We start from the raw sequence: 20,017 nt of genomic DNA on the forward strand, positions 1-20,017 counted from the left end.
TACTGGGGCCAAGCTTCCTGCCATCCAGGACTTATATACTAGGCGGTGTCAGAGGAAAGCCCAAAAAACTGTCAAAGACTCTAGGCACCCAAGTCATGGACTGTTCTCTCTGGTACCGCACTTGCAAGCAGTACCGGAGTGCCAAGTCTAGGACCAAAAGATCCTTAACGTCCAACAGACACGTGACAAGGTTCATCCGTCTACAAGAGCAACACGTGCAAAACGACTATGCTAAACTTGCCACGGTTTTGAAAATAGAATTCAGTGGTTCTGCGACTCGCAAACACGATAGCTCGTTGGCTAACAATATCAGACAAGCTCGAAATGAACATCCACAAGCCTACTATCACCGGCTTCGTTCAGCTTACTTTGGTATGCTCACTGAAACCGGAATGGAAGATCTATTACCATTTAAACAACTGCTCATATCAAACATGTCTCCCAACTTCATTAACTGCCCTACTGCCCACGTTGGCTGGCCAATCTCGACGCTCCGTGAACTTGCAAGAACCGCTTTTGAGGCATCAAAAGCAAGCCGGGAACACCTCGACTTTCGAGCTTAGGCGGGAACCATCACTCGAATTGGAAGGTGCTGCATCGGGGACATGTGGGGTAAAATATGACGATCAAAGGGGGTGGCAAGGGCAACAAAGTGCTCAACAATGATCTAAACGCTAACCGAAATTATCTAGAAGCTCTGAATAGAGATGTACTGCATCGTAAGAAATCTGAGAAGGATGACAAGGATAAGTCATCATGACTAGGCGTAAAATCGTTGGAAACCAAGTCCGCCGAAACTCATGCAATTCCAGAGGATGCAAACATTTCCATTACCCCTGCCCCCACTCAAATCCCTGTCCAGGAACCACTCATTCTAGACACAAGCCCGCAGGTTTTGTCTACAGACTTGGATACGGATGTGGAGATGCACAAGATAAGCAGCTTTGCAACAGATGATTCCTCTCCCATTCCGATAGAGGACCCACCTGGTCTCGTAGGTGACTTGTCTGTCTTGGAAATCGACACAGATTACAAACCGCTCCGTTCTCCCAACCCACTCCATTTTGTTGGGATATGATGAGAAAAACCAACTCGAACAGGCCATACCTGTAGGACTGTTTGACCTGTCACGCTCTGATAGATTTGGGTTCGACAATTTCCCTCATATCCGAAACCTTGCTGGATGAACTAAAAAGGGCAGTGGACAATGCAAAACATTGGTTGAAAACGGAACAATGCGTTACGAATCTTCGATGTTTCACTCAAGCTACCTAGCTCCTATCCAAACTTCGAAAGCGTATCACTGATCCACCCTGTGTATGTGACTAGCATCGAAATTGAACAGATGCTGATTGGGATCGATTTAATTGACAGAGCACCCCTGCAACGCAAGGGCGTGTCTCACCCCTGGAGCTTGATCCAGATCGACTGGGTCGGCCCAGTTGCCAGGTCAGCCAGAGGCAACAAGTATCTCCCCACAGTGACTTGCGCATTCAAAAAGTGGGTGGAGTGCCTGCCGGCGACCAATGACACAGCGGAAACCACGGCCGTTCTTTTGCTAAACCACGTTTTCAGTCGTTTCGGCCTGCCAGGGAACCGATGGTTGGTCAACACCCCGTTCGCGTCCGCCACTATGACTTACGAACGCCATGACTCCATCACCCAATTGAACCTCCCCAACCAGACTGTTTTTGTTAAGGTACCAGAGGGGGCGATTATTCACATAGACAACTTCGCTCTCTATACCAACTTCCCGATGACAGGATAGACACAGAGATTGAAATGCCGGACGCTTTCACTAAATGTTCCCTTGAGTTACCACAAGCCATTCACAACCAAATCCAGTACGAGGGACCCATGACTGTTGATCTTAGTGTACGGGATGAGGCACTTTTAGCTGACTACAGACCGAAAGATTGGTCTGTCGCCCGCTCTTGGACGACGCCGGACAGTATCCTGACTGTTACCATGATCCTTGGTCTTATTTCCCTTGGCGTGTGCACCTACAACGTACACAGGCGCACACGTGCAATGGAAGACCTAATGAGGTCTTATACTAGGATCACCCGTGGGACAGAAGCGATTGTGATTTTTAGAAAGTTGACAATAGATCCTGAAACCCCCTTAGGGGGCCCAGTCCCAGCCTCCTCTCCTGAACTCATTAGGTCAGCCCAGTAATCTGCCCAATGTAAGCTTTGGTCTTCAGGGGCCAAGTTTTTGCAAGTGCCTTAACTACCCACCTGCAAGTAGGATTACCCTAGACATGACATTAGAGACAATGCCATGAGAGAGTTATTTAGCCAAGACCTTGGACATATATAGAGCATAGTCCAAATTAGATGATTAAGGTGTGGTAGGCACATTTTGTATACTTTTATGTTTTTATTCCATTATTTTTCGTTTCATTTCCTTTGACACTTAGGAAGCAGTAGAGCCCAATGCCGCTCGTTTGGGGAGGAAATGTAATGATGTATTGCCTGAGTGTTGTGCGTTATTAACGTCTGCCAAGTTACTGCCTAGGTCCACTAGTCGGGATAACCGGACGACGGGCCGGAACACAGAGCCGCTGCCGGAACTCCCAGGTCCATTCTGGTGGTGGTCCGCGGCTTGCGGAAATCCTACCAGGTTGAACCACCAAGGGGGAGGGGGGGGGGGACTGCTATGATGATCCACAAACCAGGACATCTGATGGTCATTCTTATGGTGGGTTGCAACATCCAGAATCATTCCAAGTTGAACCTACCAGAGGGGGACTGTCATGACTGTCTTGATCAGGTCAGGTTACAGGAGATAACCCTACAGATTATCTACAGATTATATCTCTTATCTCTCAACCACAACAGAGGAAGAGAGGTATAGTGGTCTGAAGATGTGGAGGGTTTTATGACCCCTCACGCCCCTGGTAAATCTCAGGCCACAGACAAATTACTTTGTCCTGTTACTATGGAGAACCAGCCTCAGAATATTAAACATGAACTAAAGGGACTTTGGAACAATGGTTTTCATCAGCCACAATGGTGGTCATGACGATAGATGGAATATGAAAATGTATGTCATTTTTGTTCTGTTATTAAAGATTAATAGATAAATAATAAAACATTGTAATGTGAAGGGTTTTCCTAGTATATGTTTGATGTTTATACATTGTACGTTGTATGGAAAATATCCAAATCAAAGAGAATGTTTTGGGAAAGATTAAATGTTAAGTTAGTTGTCTAAAATTGGATTTGAGTAAAATCTGGACCTTGCCTCATTAACTTGGTACGCCCAGAGAATTGCCCTAAAGGCAGCTACGCCCACTTCTGACCCAAGGGTATAAAACCTCTGAGTATAGAATTTACAGCAGGACTATGTGACCCCAGCTGCAGCAAGGTCTAAAAAAAAGTTAACGAACCCAGAACGCAACGCAAGTTTGAGGACAAAATAATCATTTTCTACCCAAGCTACGGATGAGTAGCTGTGTCTAATCGGGTGAATTCAAGTCGAACCACCTAGCCTCCATCTCCCATCGAATCGTGGTATCTAAAGGGTTTAATTACTATGCTGTGAGCTCTGAGCTACAGAGCTGTCTGGCCTCAGAAGACCCCTTCCAGAGAAAAGGGTGAGGGAACAGACTCCTAAGACAAAAGGGACACTGACACCGGGAGGACAAGCAGGGAGGTGCGCAGGAGAAGTGCATCATCGAACAGCGGAACGGTCCACACAGAGAATCCTCGGAGATCATCCCACGTAATTACATCATTATATTCTGACCCATAAGAGCGGCAGTTTGGGGCAAGGCTAGGGTTAGAATAGCATAGCTGACAAATTCACCCAAATGTATATTTCTCTTGTGTACTTTTTCTCTCCGTCTTTTGAAATTCCCATTGTAGGTAACACGCGCCAAGTTCTAATCAATAGCTTATAATGTGTTTTGTCTATATGTATCTTTTACCATCATTTTAGCTTTTTAGTAAATAAATATTCAACTAAGATTGGTGTGGTACGAACTCATTGGTGAGACCCGGGTCCGTGCAGATTTACGGGCTATACGACGTTCTGAACGAGATTGTTAGAGGCAACTGGTTAATTAGCGGCTGTTGTAAAATCGATATTCTGATATTCTTTGAGTTAATTTGGGAAATAGAAACAATAAAAACTTGTTTTCCCATGGTTCCCCAGGTTAATGAGTTAATAATTGCTTATTCAGTTAATCACACAATTAGAAACTTTAATCATTCGACGAACAACAGTCACATTAACTAATACAACGTCACGACACAGCCCTCATCCTCTTCTTGTGTTCTATGAGTCTTTGAGGATGAACTAATAAGTCAGGTCGGCTCACATAATTTATTTGGAACTTAAACAGATTGATGAGTTATTTGCATGGGGTCAAATAGAATCTGTGTTAGCCAACCACTGGCTCAGTCTTTTTATTTTTTTATTTCACCTTAATTTAACCAGGTAGGCCAGTTGAGAACAAGTTCTCATTTACAACTGCGACCTGGCCAAAATAAAGCAAAGCAGTGCGACAAAAACAACAACACAGAGTTACACATAAACAAACGTAGTCAATAACACAATAGAAAAGAAAAATAGAAAAATCTATGTACAGTGTGTGCAAATGTAGAAGAGTAGGGAGGTAGGCAATAAATAGGCCATAGAGGCGAAATAATTACAATTTAGCATTAATACTGGAGTGATAGATGTGCAAGTGCATCCATCACGCAGTCTCTTGGGTGATGGATGCCCAAAGTTATACCTCTTGGCAGAGAGAGTGGCAACAAGCAATTGATGGGAGGGATATCTCTCTCACACACACACACACACACACACACACACACACACACACACACACACACACACACACACACACACACACACACACACACACACACACACACACACACACACACACACACACACACACACACACACACACACACACACACACACACACGGCAGTCTCCCCTTGATCCAGGCCTCTGGTCTCTAATGGGTATTCCCTGCAGGTCTCCCCTTCAATTAACTGTCTGTGATGGAGACAGCCTCGTTAATAACAGTGTGATGAAGACACAACCATTATGAAACCAGGATGGCGCCGGAAGAGAAGGCTGCTGTTTTACGGGTTCCCAACCAATTGTGCTATTGTGTGTGTTTTTTTGCATTATTTGTAACTTATTTTGTACATAATGTTTCTGCCACAATCTCTTATGACCGAAAAGAGCTTCTGGATATCAGGACAGCAATTACTCACCTCGTACTGGACAAAAAAAATGATTTAACGAGTCAGATTCGAAGGATTTACTTCAGAAACGCGACAAGGCCCAAATCCCCGTCATTCACATGAATTAGAGACAGAGATATCGGGGACGTAGGTCTGGGTGCCTTGTAAGGATCCGAAGGCAAGTGAGTAATCCCCCTCTACCATCAGTCCTATTAGCCAACGTGCAATCATTGGACAACAAAATGTATGAGCTCCGATCAAGACTATTCTACCAAAGGGACATTAAAAACTGTAATATCTTATGTTTCACCGAGTCATGGCTGAATGACGACATGAATAACATATAGCTGGCTGGGTTTTCGGTCCATTGGCAGAATAGAACAGCTGCCTCCGGTAAGACAAGGTATGGCGGTCTGTGTCTATTTGTAAATAACAACTGGTGCACTATATCTAATTTTAAGGAAGTCTTGAGGTTTTGCTTGCCTGAGGTAGAGTATCTCATGATAAGCTGTAGACCAAACTATTTACCAAGAGAGTTTTCTTCTATATTTCTCGTAGCTGTCTATTTACCACCACATGATAATGGCGTCAGAGGTGAGGGCTGTCGTCTTATCGGCTCTTAACCAACCACGCTATTTTGTTTGTTGTTTCGCGTTGTTTGTAACTTGCTTTGTAAAATATGTTGCTGCTACCGTCTCTTTTGACTGAAAAGAACATCTGTACATCAGAACTGGGATTACTCACCTCAAATTGGATGAGGAGTTCTTCTTCAAAGGGATATACTACAGACACCTGACCAGGCCCAAATCCCTGTGATTCGCTGGAAAATGAAACATAGATTTCGCGGAAAGAGATCAGGATGCCTTATGAGGATCAGGAGATGAGTGGCTAATCTAATTTTGTCTTCTATTCTGCTAGCTAATGTTCAATCGCTGGAAAATAAATGGGACGAACTGAAAGCACGAATATCTTACCAACGGGACATTAAAAATGGTAATATCTTATGTTTCACAGAGTCGTGGCTGAATGACGTTAAGAACATACAGCTGGCGGGTTATACAATCTACCAGCAAGACAGAACATCAGCCTCTGGTAAGACATGGGATGGGGGCCTATGCATATTTGTAAACAATAGCTGGTGCACGATATCTAAGGAAGTCTCAACATTTTGCATGCCTGATGTAGAGTATCTCATGATAAGCTGTACTCCACACTATCTACGTAGTGTAACGATTCTCCTCTTCTTCTGACGAGAAGTAAGAGAGGTCGGACCAATGTGCAGCTTGGTAAGTGTCAATTTTAGTTTATTAAACTGAACACTAAAGAATAAAAAATAACAAAGTGAATGAACAAACGAAAACCGAAACAGTAATGAAATGTGAAACAAACATTACAACAGGAAACAATCACCCACAACTCAAAAGTGAAACCAGGCTTCCTAAGTATGGTTCTCAATCAGAGGCAACTGTCATTCGTTGTCCCTGATTGGGGGCCCCTCAGGGGTGCGTACTCAGTCCCCTCCTGTACTCCCGGTTCACTCATGATTGCATGGCCAAGTACAACTCCAACACCATCATTAAGTTTGACTTGTGGTGTGTGGCTTTGTTCACTGTACATCTGTGAATTCCTTTAAGAGACAAATAACTTTAACTTCAGCTTGAAACCAAAAGTACTCCCTATTCGCTCTGCCTCTCTCTTACACACATAATGGTTCTATGACTCGTTACAGCATAGCTAATCAAATCAAATCAAATCAAATTGTATTTGTCACATACACATGGTTAGCAGATGTTAATGCGAGTGTAGCGAAATGCTTGTGCTTCTAGTTCCGACAATGCAGTAATAACCAACGAGTAATCTAACTAACAATTCTAAAACTACTACCTTATACACACAAGTGTAAAGGGATAAAGAATATGTACATAAAGATATATGAATGAGTGATGGTACAGAGCGGCATAGGCAAGATGCAGTAGATGGTATCGAGTACAGTATATACACATGAGATGAGTATGTAAACAAAGTGGCATAGTTCAAAGTGGCTAGTGATACATGTATTACATAAGATGCAGTAGATGATATAGAGTACAGTATATACGTAGACATATGAGATGAATAATGTAGGGTATGTAAACATTATATTAAGTAGCATTGTTTAAGTGGCTAGTGATATATTTTACATCAATTCCCATTATTAAAGTGGCTGGAGTTGAGTCAGTGTGTTGGCAGCAGCCACTCAATGTTAGTGGTGGCTGTTTAACAATCTGATGGCCTTGAGATAGAAGCTGTTAGTGTGGCTGGGTAGAGGTATGTAGTGTGCGTGTACTGGGAGGTTTTAATATGTCAGGATACTGTTTAATACGTGCAGGTGGTGTTTTGGTACAGTACAGCCATCGGCCTACAGCACTTTATTACAGACACCCTCCAATGCACATTGCTTTGTGTCTCTCCATGCTAGAGTGACTGTGGATTAGAACACACACTTTCGCTCTCTCCCTCTCTCTTACACAAGCACGCAGGCAGGCAGGCACGCATGTGCGCACACATACACACACACAAACACACACACACACACACATACACAAACACACACACCTACACACGCGCTCAGGAAAAGTGCTTTCCATCTCAATGGCCTCGGGCCAGAGCTGCCCAAGTGAATGTCAGTGTATTTCACTCCCCGATCTCCCAGGACTAAGACTGTGTGTGTGTGTGTGTGTGTGTGTGTGTGTGTGTTTGTGTGTGTGTGTGTGTGTGCGGCATAGTTGATAGGGGGAGGGAGCGTGTGAGAGGGTTGTACAGGGCTGCTGCTATAGCCCCGTACAAAATGTACTCACACCACTGTCCCATAGACCTGCAAGCTATGCTCCACCCACCGTATAACAGACGCCGCACTACCCGCCTATGCACAGCCATGCCAGACCATGCTCTCACCCACATAGTCACTAGAACACGCTCCCTGGACACAAACGTCCTAAATCGGCTGTCCGTTAATGGAATAAACTTCCAGAGCACTTTATCGGTGACATCACAGTGGTCTTCAGGCCATCAAATGCCGAGTGCATAGACACCTCCTGACCACACCACCATCCTGAAACACAAACCCACTTACCACTTCCCCCTGACCGCTGAGCTGCAGTAAACCATATGATAGGGCGAATGGATTTGACTTCATATTTGATTTGGCTATTGTTCACAATTCCAACCAATAATTAAAACAAATTAAAATAAAGAGCTGGAGAGAAAGAGGGAGTGTGAATTTCTTTGCTACATTTAGCAATCATGACTGGACATGGCTCAGTCATGTAAATGGTACTGTGTAAAACATTATCATGCAAGAGAGGAAAGAGAGATACAGTGTGTGTCTATCTCACCTTCTTCTTGGACTTGAAGACATTACAGCGGAAGACGTTATTCTGTCCATCTCTGGCGATGTAGCTGAAGATCTTCAGGTCCTGGGAGTCATGAGATACATAGAAGATCCTACAGGACAGAAACAGAGGAAATAGATAAACAACCAAAAGTTACCCTTGTGCTGAACCCTAACTTAAAATATGTTTGTGTTACTCAACCTCTCACAAAAATCTCCCATTTACATCAATGAAAGACAGTGAGTAATCACAAACTAGCTATCACAGTTTTTACAGAATAACTAGAGTACCAAACAAGTGTAATATAATTGTGTTGAATTGAGACCAGAGGCTACTTACATCATGACATTTACACTATATATACAAAAGTATGTGGACACCCTTTCCAATTAGTGGAACCTTGATATTTCATCCACACCTGTTGCTGAGCACACAGCCATGCAATCTCCATAGAAAAAAATATTGGCAGTAGAATGGCCTTACTGAAGAGCTCAGTGATTTTCAATGTGGCATTGTCATTGGATGCCACCTTTCCAACAAGTCAGTTAATCAAATTTCTGCCCTGCTAGAGCTGTACCGGTCAACTGTAAGTGCTGTTATTGTGAGGTGGAAATGTCTAGGAGCAACAATGGCTCAGCCGCAAAGTGGTAGGCCACACAAGCTCACAGAACAGGACCGCTGAAGCGCATAAAAATGGTCTGTCTTCGGTGGCAACACTCACTACCTCTGAAGTGGTGAATCACTCTTCACCATCTGGCAGTTCGACGGACAAATCTGGGGTTGGCGGATGCCAGGTGTACGCTACGTGCCGCAATGCATTGTGCGAACTGTAAAGTTTGGTGGATAAGGAATAATGGTTTGAGGATGTATTCATGGTTTGGTCTAGGCCCCTTAGTTCCAGTGAAGGGAAATCTTAACGCTACAGCATACAATGACATTCTAGACGATTCTGTGCGTCCAACATTGTGGCAACAGTTTGGGGAAGGCCCTTTCCTGTTTCAGCATGACAATGCCCTTGTGCACAAAGCATACAGACATGTTTTGTTGAGATCAGTCTGGAAAAACTTCACTGACCTGCACAGAGCCCTGATCTCAACCTCATCGAACACCTTTGGGATGAATTGGAAAGCCGACTGCGAGCCAGGCTTATCGCCCAACATCAGTGCCTGACCTCACTAATGATATTGTGGCTGAATTGAAGCAAGTTCCAACATCTAGTGGAAAGCTTTTCCAGAAGAGTGGAGGTTGTTATAGCAGCAATGGGAGGACCAACTCCATATTAATGCCTATGATTTGGGAATGAGATATTCAACGAGAAGATGTCCACATACGTTTGTAGTCATATACTGTATCTGTCTGATTCAACAACGACAGCCCAGTCAGCCTTTTTCCCTAATCGCTCTTTAAATGATAAACGTCAATGAGTCCGAGGTAGAAAACATCACACACATTATCACATACACGAACACACGAACACCCCTTCTAGACAAATCAGAGGACAGCTCCCGCTGTGAGAGAAACTAAACACAACCTTTCATAACTGTGTATGTCATGACAGGGGCCTTGCTGATATCCCCTAACTTCTTGGTGGCTCCAGTTTGTTATTTCCCTGCCTGCACTTCACTATGCCTCACCATGCAGACAGTGATGTAGGTCCTGGTGTGGTGATTAGAACAGAGAGTGCAACAAAGACCAGGACAGCCAAAGCTATCCGGGATGACTCACACAAACAAACACACACACACACACACACACAGGCTTGTGCGGTATACCGTATACCGAGGTATTTGGAAAAAGCCATGGGATGTTTTTTTAATATTGTCAATACCGTTGAAACTATGTATATGTAAATGTGAATCATTGTCGCTACTTCATAAGTAAATACCTGCAATCAACTTGTGCAATATGTTAGGAGATAGAGCAGATCTCGTTCTTCCTTTCACCTGTTCCATTATCTTTCATCATGAAGCTTACCGGTAGTCCCCAATCACATGGTGATTACAAGCACACAACGAAGAAAGAACGGAACCTTGCGAGTCACTCAGTGTTGTGCAGCACACCCTAGGTGATTTACTGTGGTTCCAGTATGGAATTCACAACTACATTTTTGTTAGCTAGATATCTTATAACTATTAAGTTAACTGTCTAAAATGTGCTAAATGCTCTGCAGTTTTGCATTTGGTTTGCTTGGTAACTTAATAGATTTCTGGCGGGTTAGCTTCTTGCAAAATCAAGCTTCTCTTGGTAACAGCAGAGAATCCCCTCCTGGATCAAGAGCCTTTCTGTCCAATTTATATATTGTGTGTGCAGCAAACTATGAGTAGTATTTTTTTGTTACTTGTATAACTTTATAAGCTGGGATGTCTGTTCTGCAAAACAAATAGCACCCCTTGTGCTCAGTGCCGGTATCACTGAATATACTGGGATGGCACAGGGCCGATATGGTATGACAATCTGAATGCACGCACACACACACACACACACACACACACACACACACACACACACACACACACACACACACACACACACACACACACACACACACACACACACACACACACACACACACACACCACTTTTAATAGCGGAGCAGGTTGATATGGTGATATAATGTCATAGTAATTTAGTGATGTGCCTTTGTTTACCCTTTGTTTATATCTGCTATGAAATATACTGCAGATAAACCAGCTGCTAAGAGGCTCTGAAGGCCACAGTACTCTCTCATCACACACACACACACACACACACACACACACACACACACACACACACACACACGCTCTGAGAGATACAGTAACTTATAGTAACCAAATTGTATCAATATTTTCCCCTCTATCCTGCCTGATAGAGCTGTATGTGTGTTTGTGTGTGTCCAGACAGATTCGACTGTAATTAGCGCAGACAGCAGAGGAAAGATGGCAACCAACATAGAGCATATCAGCATCATGATCTCTTAGCATTCATTACAGGATATGACTATAACCACAGACAGACAACACTGTGAGGCCATCACAATATCTTACAGACAGGATATTACAACTTGTTTTAACCTGTTCTTATCCTCTGGAAAAGCATAAAATCATATCATAAAAGATTCAGGTGAACTTTTACTACATAGTTGGTTACAATATCTAAAGTATAGAAGAACATCATGAAAGATGGATGTGAACTAAAGTTAAAAATGGTTGTTTTGGTCTCTTTTAGTCCCCTGTCAAGATAACATGTGAATGTAAATACGTTTCACATCTGGTGATGGGGTCCGAGTCAGCCCACAGTCTGACTCCATACGCTGGCAGTGGAGCATAAACTACTGTAGTGCTCTTACTTTAAAACACCTAAGAATATCTGTTTTTAAACTTATGCTCTTAGTGCAGAATGGCTATGAATTTCTGCTTGTTTTTGTTTGTCTGCGCATGATTTGTGCTATGAATATCTGCTCTTAAGGCCTGCTTTGTTTTGATCACTCTGACCTGTACAGAATATATTTTGTTTATACACACACACACACACACACACACACACACACACACACACACACACACACACACACACACACACACACACACACACACACACACACACACACACACACACACACACACACACACACACACACACACACACACACACACACACACACACACACACACACACACCTCCCTCCATCCCGTGCACAGTCATGGAATATTATAGAGGCTTAGAAAAGTAAAGCCTGCTAAGTGACCCCTGTAGACAGATGGACACGACAGGAATGAGGGAGAGAGCGAGTGTGTAGTACAGTACTGCTCTCACACTACTCCATCTCCGTGTCAAACACAAACACAACCAGAGATAAACATACCCTGCAAGAACACATCTCTATCATCATCTATCATCCTCCTCTGTTTGCTGTCCTTCACTCTGAAGAGGCGGAGCCAGCGGTGGTGTGTGTGTGTGTGTGTGTGTACAATACAGCCCCCCATGCCTAATTGACTAGCAGCTTGTGTTGAGGTTTATACTGTATCCTGTCAGAGCTGGAATGAGCTGATAGTGACTCAATACACTTCATGGGGATCACAATTACAATGTGGGTGTGTGTGTAGAAGGTTATATTGAGCAGAATAACAGCTCAATGATGGCGCTCAACAGAGAAATGCATCCTATTCCATTAAGCAACAACAAAGACAAACCTCCCACTGCACTAATTCATCCTCTGGGAGGCAAACACATGCTCACACAATATGGAGATGTTAGTAGAGTAATGTCATGTCATAGAGAGGACTGCTTGTAGGAGACATAACACTGCATAGCCCAGGGTTGGTCAGTTTTAGGCTTTTGGTCCAGCAAATCAAAGCCCCTTCTCCCCATAGTCCTTATCATATTCTATTACATAGCTATTCTCAGATGTCTCAAATCTCTCCTCACATTGACTGATATCAGATGAAGGTTACATGGGCTATGGAGATCGCATAAAGCGCAACAACTTACGGTAAATTGTGTGTGTGTTTTCTGTGTGTGTTGGTGTTTGTGTGGAGCTTGCCTAGTTAAATAAAGGTTCAATATTTTTTATTTTTGTATAAATAAAAAATGTGTGGAGCTCCATTTTTCTCCTGCAACTCAACCACATGATTTCTGTCTGTCTGTCTGTCTGTCTGTCTGTCTGTCTGTCTGTCTGTCTGTCTGTCTGTCTGTCTGTCTAAAAAAAGCCAGATAAAGAAGTAAGAAGATCAGATAAAGAGGAAAGGCCTTGTGTGGCACACATTAGATCCCCAAGCCTCTAGTCCCAAACCAGCTTCTGTAGATGAGACTGGCTTGCTCGCTGTAGAATGTGATCAGAGCTTTGAGAGTGACTCCAAGGTCATCCATGGAGCTCTGCTTATATGAGAGAGAGAGAGAGAGAGAGAGAGAGAGAGAGAGAGAGAGAGAGAGAGAGAGAGAGAGAGAGAGAGAGAGAGAGAGAATTGGCATGGCACTAGAAAAGTCTGCAGCACGCGGCCTCACCCTACTAGAATCCGAAGTCAAATGTCTACTGTTTGCTGATGATCTGGTGCTTCTGTCACCAACCAAGGAGGGCCTACAGCAGCACCTAGATCTTCTGCACAGATTCTGTTAGACCTGGGCCCTGACAGTAAATCTCAGTAAGACCAAAATAATGGTGTTCCAAAAAAGGTCCAGTCGCCAGGACCACAACTATAAATTCCATCTAGACACTGTTGCCCTAGAGCACACAAAAAACTATACATACCTCGGCCTAAACATCAGCGCCACAGGTAACTTCCACAAAGCTGTGAACGATCTGAGAGACAAGGCAAGAAGGGCATTCTATGCCATCAAAAGGAACATAAATTTCAACATACCAATTAGGATCTGGCTAAAAATACTTGAATCAGTCATAGAGCCCATTGGTTGTGAGGTCTGGGGTCCGCTCACCAACCAAGAATTCACAAAATGGGACAAACACCACATTGAGACTCTGCATGCAGAATTCTGCAAAAATATCCTCCGTGTACAACGTAGAACATCAAATAATGCATGCAGAGCAGAATTAGGCCGATACCCACTAATTATCAAAATCCAGAAAAGAGCCGTTAAATTCTACAACCACCTAAAAGGAAGCGATTCCCAAACCTTCCATAACAAAGCCATCACCTACAGAGAGATGAACCTGGAGAAGAGTCCCCTAAGCAAGCTGGTCCTGGGGCTCTGTTCACAAACACAAACACACCCCACAGAGCCCCAGGACAACAGCACAATTAGACCCAACCAAATCATGAGAAAACAAAAAGATAATTACTTGACACATTGGAAAGAATTAACAACAGAGCAAACAAGAATGCTATTTGGCCTTAAACAGAGAGTACGCAGTGGCAGAATACCTGACCACTGTGACTGACCCAAACTTAAGGAAAGCTTTGACTATGTACAGACTCAGTGAGCATAGCCTTGCTATTGAGAAAGGCCGCCGTAGGCAGACATGGCTCTCAAGAGAAGACAGGCTATGTGCTCACTGCCCACAAAATGAGGTGGAAACTGAGCTGCACTTCCTAACCTCCTGCCCAATGTTTGACCATATTAGAGACACATATTTCCCTCAGATTACACAGATCAACAAAGAATTTTAAAAACAAATCCAATTTTGATAAACTCCCATATCTGCTGGGTACTTTAACCATTTGTACATGGTTACAACACTGTATATATATATATATATATATATATATATTATATGACATTTGTAATGTCTTTATTGTTTTGAAACTTCTGTATGTGTAATGTTTACTGTTAATTTTTATTGTTTATTTCACTTTTGTATATTATCTACCTCACTTGCTTTGGCAATGTTAACACATGTTTCCCACGCCAATAAAGCCCCTTGAATTGAATTGAAGAGAGAGAGAGAGAGAGAGAGAGAGAGAGAGAGAGAGAGAGCGAGAGAGAGAGAGAGAGAGAGAGAGAGAGAGAGAGAGAGAGAGAGAGAGAGAGAGAGAGAGAGAGAAAACACGGTACTTAACAACTTGCTGGTACAGAGGCACTGACAAAGCTGATATATGTTCTGTGGCTATTCCATTCTGTGTAACAGAGATACCATAAATTATGTTAGGTAAGTAAAACTGGGCTGTTAAGGTTCATGGACTCGAGGGATTTTTTTAGAGTTTATCAGTTTCATGGATTTTCAGATATAACCACAGCCATATTTCACAGCTCTCTGTATGTGCTCCAAATGACACAAGATCACAAGATTTTCTCAAAAAACTTTGTATATTGTCCCATACAATAATCTATTATGATACTAGAATATATGTCTGCCAATAGCTACCACTGACTGACGGTGTTACTAGAGTACACTGTTAACACCCTCCATTATTGGCTTACACCATCTGTGGTCCCTGGGAGGTGAGAGTCTGGGTGCTTTACCCTGTCAGTGAAGATACAGTACTATACTGTAGGGCTCTGAGCTGTGATAAGAGAGAGAGTGTATATAAATGAAGCAGACAGTTTGTTTGTCCAAGCAAGATTACACGGTGAGATTATCTTGATTAAATAATCATGGTGGCATTAAGATCAGTGGAGCATCCTGTACACACACACATACACACATCCATCTCATTTCAGGAAACGCCTCTGTGAAAAGTGCCAGTATGTTTACCTTTCATCTCTGGACGCTTATAATGTATAAACGCGAACACAGTTGGTATCGTACGTATTCAACCCCCTTGGATTTCTTTGCATTTTATTGAGTTACAAAGCATTTCATTGTAATCTTTGGCAAACCATCTACACAAAATACTCTGTAATGTCACAGTGGAAAACATTTAGACATTTCTTACAAATGTATGAAAAACGGAAAATGAAAAAAAAAATTCACCCCCCTTTGAGTCAATACAAGTAATACATTCAATAAATAAAAACATGGTAGTGATTACAGCAGTGAGACTTCTTGGGTTATTCTCTAAGAGCCTTGCACATCTGGATTGTGCAATATTTGCCCATTATTCTTTAAAAAAAATATTCAACCTCTCAAGGTGTTGGGGGTCATGGCTAGCCAAGCAAATTTAAGTCCAAACTGTAACTTGGCCACTCAGGAACATTAATTGTCTTCTTGGTCAGCAACTGAGATAGTCACCAAGCATTCTTGAAAATAAGGAGGCAGTTACTAATTGATGTGTTGTGTTAGATTTGCCCCAAACATAAGGCTTTGCATTTAGGCCAAAAAGTGTATTCCTTAAAGTCCCCAATGGCCTCATGGTGACATCTCTGAGCAGTTTCCTTCCTGTCCTGCAGCTCAGTTCAGAAGGACAACTGTATATTTGTTGTGTCTGTGTGGTTCAATACATAATCCACAGCATAGTTATTAACTTGACCAGGCTTAAAGAGATATTCAATGTCTGATTTGTTATTGTTAGCCATCTACCAATCACTGCCCTTCTTTTATGAGCTCCCTGGACTTTGTAGTTGAATCTGTGATTGAAATGCAATACTTGAAAGAGGGACAGATGTTGTATGTATGGGGGACAGATGTTGTATGTATGGGGGACAGATGTTGTATGTATGGGGGACAGATGTTGTATGTATTGGGGACAGACAAATTGTGAATTATGGGGGACTACGGGGGTCTCAGAACCCCTGAATGAGACATGAGTCCCCCCCCCCCCTTTTACATGCTCAGGTAACCTACTTTTTGAAGTGATTTGTTTGACAATAAGATGAAAACATCCATGACTGGTTGTGTTCATGCCAAATTGAAAGGCAATAAAAAACATTTTACCGTTAAATTAAATGTCTTAGGCCCATGTCTTAGGCCCATAAAAACATTATTGTGCACAGAGTGAGTCCATGTAAATTATTGTGTGATTTGTTAAGCCAAATTTTAGTCCTGATCAAATTTAGGTTTGTCTAAACAAAGGAGGTGAATACTTATATTTTAGTTTAGTTCATTTCATTTGTATTCATTTGTAAACATTTGTCAAATTTGATTGTCACTTTGACATTATGAAGTATTTTGTGTAGATCACTGACAAAAAGATCACAATTAAATGAATTTCAATCTCACTTTGTAACGCATCAAAATGTGAAAAAAATCCAAGCGGGGTGAATACTTATGATACCCACTGTTCGTGGAATGTTCCCTTCTTTTGAAACATGCGTAGCGCTGAAATATATACTTTTGTTGTAAACAACTTACTGCATCTGATTACTCGTCACACGCTGGTTCCGGTATGTCACTGCAATAGACTAGGGTTAGTGAGAAAGTGTGGAACAATAATCAAAGCTTGATCAAAGGTATTTATCTACACTGCCCTACCCACCCCTTTAATTCTGTTATCAGGGTGTGGTAACCCCACAAATACAATAACAAAACCACGCGTGTGTGTGTGTGTGTGTGTGTGTGTGTGTGTGTGTGTGTGTGTGTGTGTGTGTGTGTGTGTGGTGTGTGTTTCTGTAGCTCAGTGGAAAGCCATGTTAGCAGGCTTCTGGCAATGCACTCTGTGAATTAATCTGTTCCAGCTCCTTCACTTCCTCTCTGCTAATCTGAAAGTAATTACTATATTAGGAAAATATAAAAAGAAACACACACACACACACACACACACACACACACACACACACACACACACACACACACACACACACACACATCTACAGAGAGAGAGAGAGAGAGAGAGAGAGAGAGAGAGAGAGAGACAAAGAAAGAGAGAAAGGAAGAGAGTGAATCTATGAAGACAAAGAGAGCCATAAAATAAAAATAATGATACCAGCTGACATATTTGACAAATGCTTTTAAATGTTTTGAAGAGAAGAGAATGAAGTCCAGGAGCCCAGGATCAAATATAAACCTGTGTGTCAGAGGACTGACAGATGATGATGCCTATTTCCTGGAAGGCATAGTGAGTTCTAGAAATATACTCCATATCCTGCCCCTGTTGACGATGTGTACAAATTGTGCATGTTTCTCTCTGAGTACATGCAGTTGTCCATGCCCATGAGTGTGTGTGTGTGTGTGTGTGTGTGTGTGTGTGTGTGTGTGTGTGTGTGTGTGTGTGTGTGTGTGTGTGTGTGTGTGTGTGTGTGTGTGTGTGTGTGTGTGTGTGTGTGTGTGTGTGTGTGTGTGTGTGTGTGTGTGTGAGAGAGAGAGAGTTGTTTGTGAATGTGTGTGTGTGATGTTTGCGGGTGAGTGTGTGTATACAGAAGTGCCTTCCCTGCATGTGATGTAAAACAAACAGTCAGTCAGTCTGCAGAGTTCCTCTAGTCTTCATCAGTGTGTTGATTCACCAGACTGCTCACAGACATCGGCTGCATAAGCAGAACACCCTGCTGTTGCTGTTTTTCCCTGATGCAGGGAACACTACCAACCAATCACAAACACTCTTTCACTTTCCTTCTGCTATAGAGTGTTTGTAAGTGCATGCCTGAGCCTCCACACTTCCAAGGGCAGCCTCTCAGAGAGAAAGTGTGTGTGTAGCATTCTATAGGGTAGTGGTCAGTACCTCTGGCCCATGTCCAGCCATATCATAGATGCCTAAAGATGCCAAATAGCAGAGTAGCTGGTCAGCAGAGCTGAGGTTGCTATATCACTAATCATCATTTTTACTTTGTATGCTTGCTGTGTGACCGACCTTTTGTCAGTGTAATTGCTGAGGAGGAATTGGCAGATATCTCCATGCGGAGAGGTACATGAGGCATGCTCGCACACACGCGCCAGAACTTGAGCCCCCCACTCTGTGCTTCTGACGCACACACACACACGCACGCACGAAAGCACGCACGCACGCACGCACGCACACACACACACACACACACACACACACACACACACACACACACACACACACACACACACACACACACACACACCTACTACTTAACAACAGGAGAACAAACAATTTATACATTCTAAAACAGCTTGCAGCTTCAATCTTCCTGACAGAATAACAAATTCAAGCGTGAAGTACCCCCCACTCTGCTCTCCTCTGTAGCCCTGAGGCAGGCTGTGCTAGCTGCTAGCAAATACATATCCGATGTAGAGTCCTGCATTGGGCCAGATATCGGTGGTTCCCTGCAGTTGGCCTGCAAAACAATCTGCTTTAGTTTTGAATGAAAACATTATTTCAACCCGTGGGTCGACTTACGGTTCAGAACACTTATATTGTGGGTCAAAAATCTTTTAAATCAAAATAATTGTATATTTTTTTTACAAACCCAGGTGCTTGTTGTGTTGCATAGGCTTTCATTAGTTACTGTGAGAAGGCTAATTAGAAGGCCTTTTTTTTCAGAACGATTTGTGTTGTTGATATTTCGCATCTCATTATGAAAGTATCGTTCAAAATGTATTGCATGGTTTAATTTTATCCAAATATTGAATAGACATGCAGACAAATGAATTGATGCTGGGAGGGGAATAATAACCTACTAGGCCTACTCTGGGACCATAAAAACATTTCAATAAATTGATGTTATTTGTTCGGCCCACTGAACAATTCTATGCGAGTGGATTGGGTTACGGATATAAATCTGTCCTGATATCGGTATCGGGTGGGGCTCGGAATTGATGACACCGGCATGGGGAGGGTGTTGGCTCCGAAAACCCGACTGAGATGGCCATTGCAAAATGTCGATTTTTGTGGTCAATTAACCATTTCTTTGTGGATTGTGATGTGTACGTGGGGTTATTTTCCTGCTGGAATATCCACTTGCAGTCAAGTTTCAGCTTCCTGGCATGGGCAACCAGGTTTTTGGCTTAAATGTCCTGGCACTGGCCGTTGACCTTAACAAAGAACAGTTGGGGCGGCAGGTAGCCTAGTGGTTAGAGCAGTGGGCCAGTAACCGAAAGGTTGTTGGGTTAAATCCTGACAAGGTAAAAATCTGTCGTTCTGCCCCTGAACAAGGCGGTTAACCCACTGTTCCCCTGGGCGCTGTGGATGTCGATTAAGGCAGCCCCCTTCACCTCTCTGATTCA

General features: G+C 42.9%; 1 protein-coding gene across 1 annotated transcript in view; it reads right to left on the reverse strand.

Moving 5' to 3' along the window:
• The window catches only part of LOC139407969 (dystrophin-like protein 1), a 257,732-nt gene that overhangs the window by 116,921 nt on the left and 120,794 nt on the right, over positions 1-20,017 (reverse strand). The window contains exon 5 of the mRNA XM_071151829.1: positions 8,584-8,692. Within this exon, the coding sequence (XP_071007930.1) occupies positions 8,584-8,692 (109 nt within the window). The remainder of the gene's footprint in view (positions 1-8,583; positions 8,693-20,017) is intronic.

Source organism: Oncorhynchus clarkii, chromosome 4, assembly GCF_045791955.1.
Source record: "Oncorhynchus clarkii lewisi isolate Uvic-CL-2024 chromosome 4, UVic_Ocla_1.0, whole genome shotgun sequence".
Classification (NCBI taxonomy): domain Eukaryota; kingdom Metazoa; phylum Chordata; class Actinopteri; order Salmoniformes; family Salmonidae; genus Oncorhynchus; species Oncorhynchus clarkii.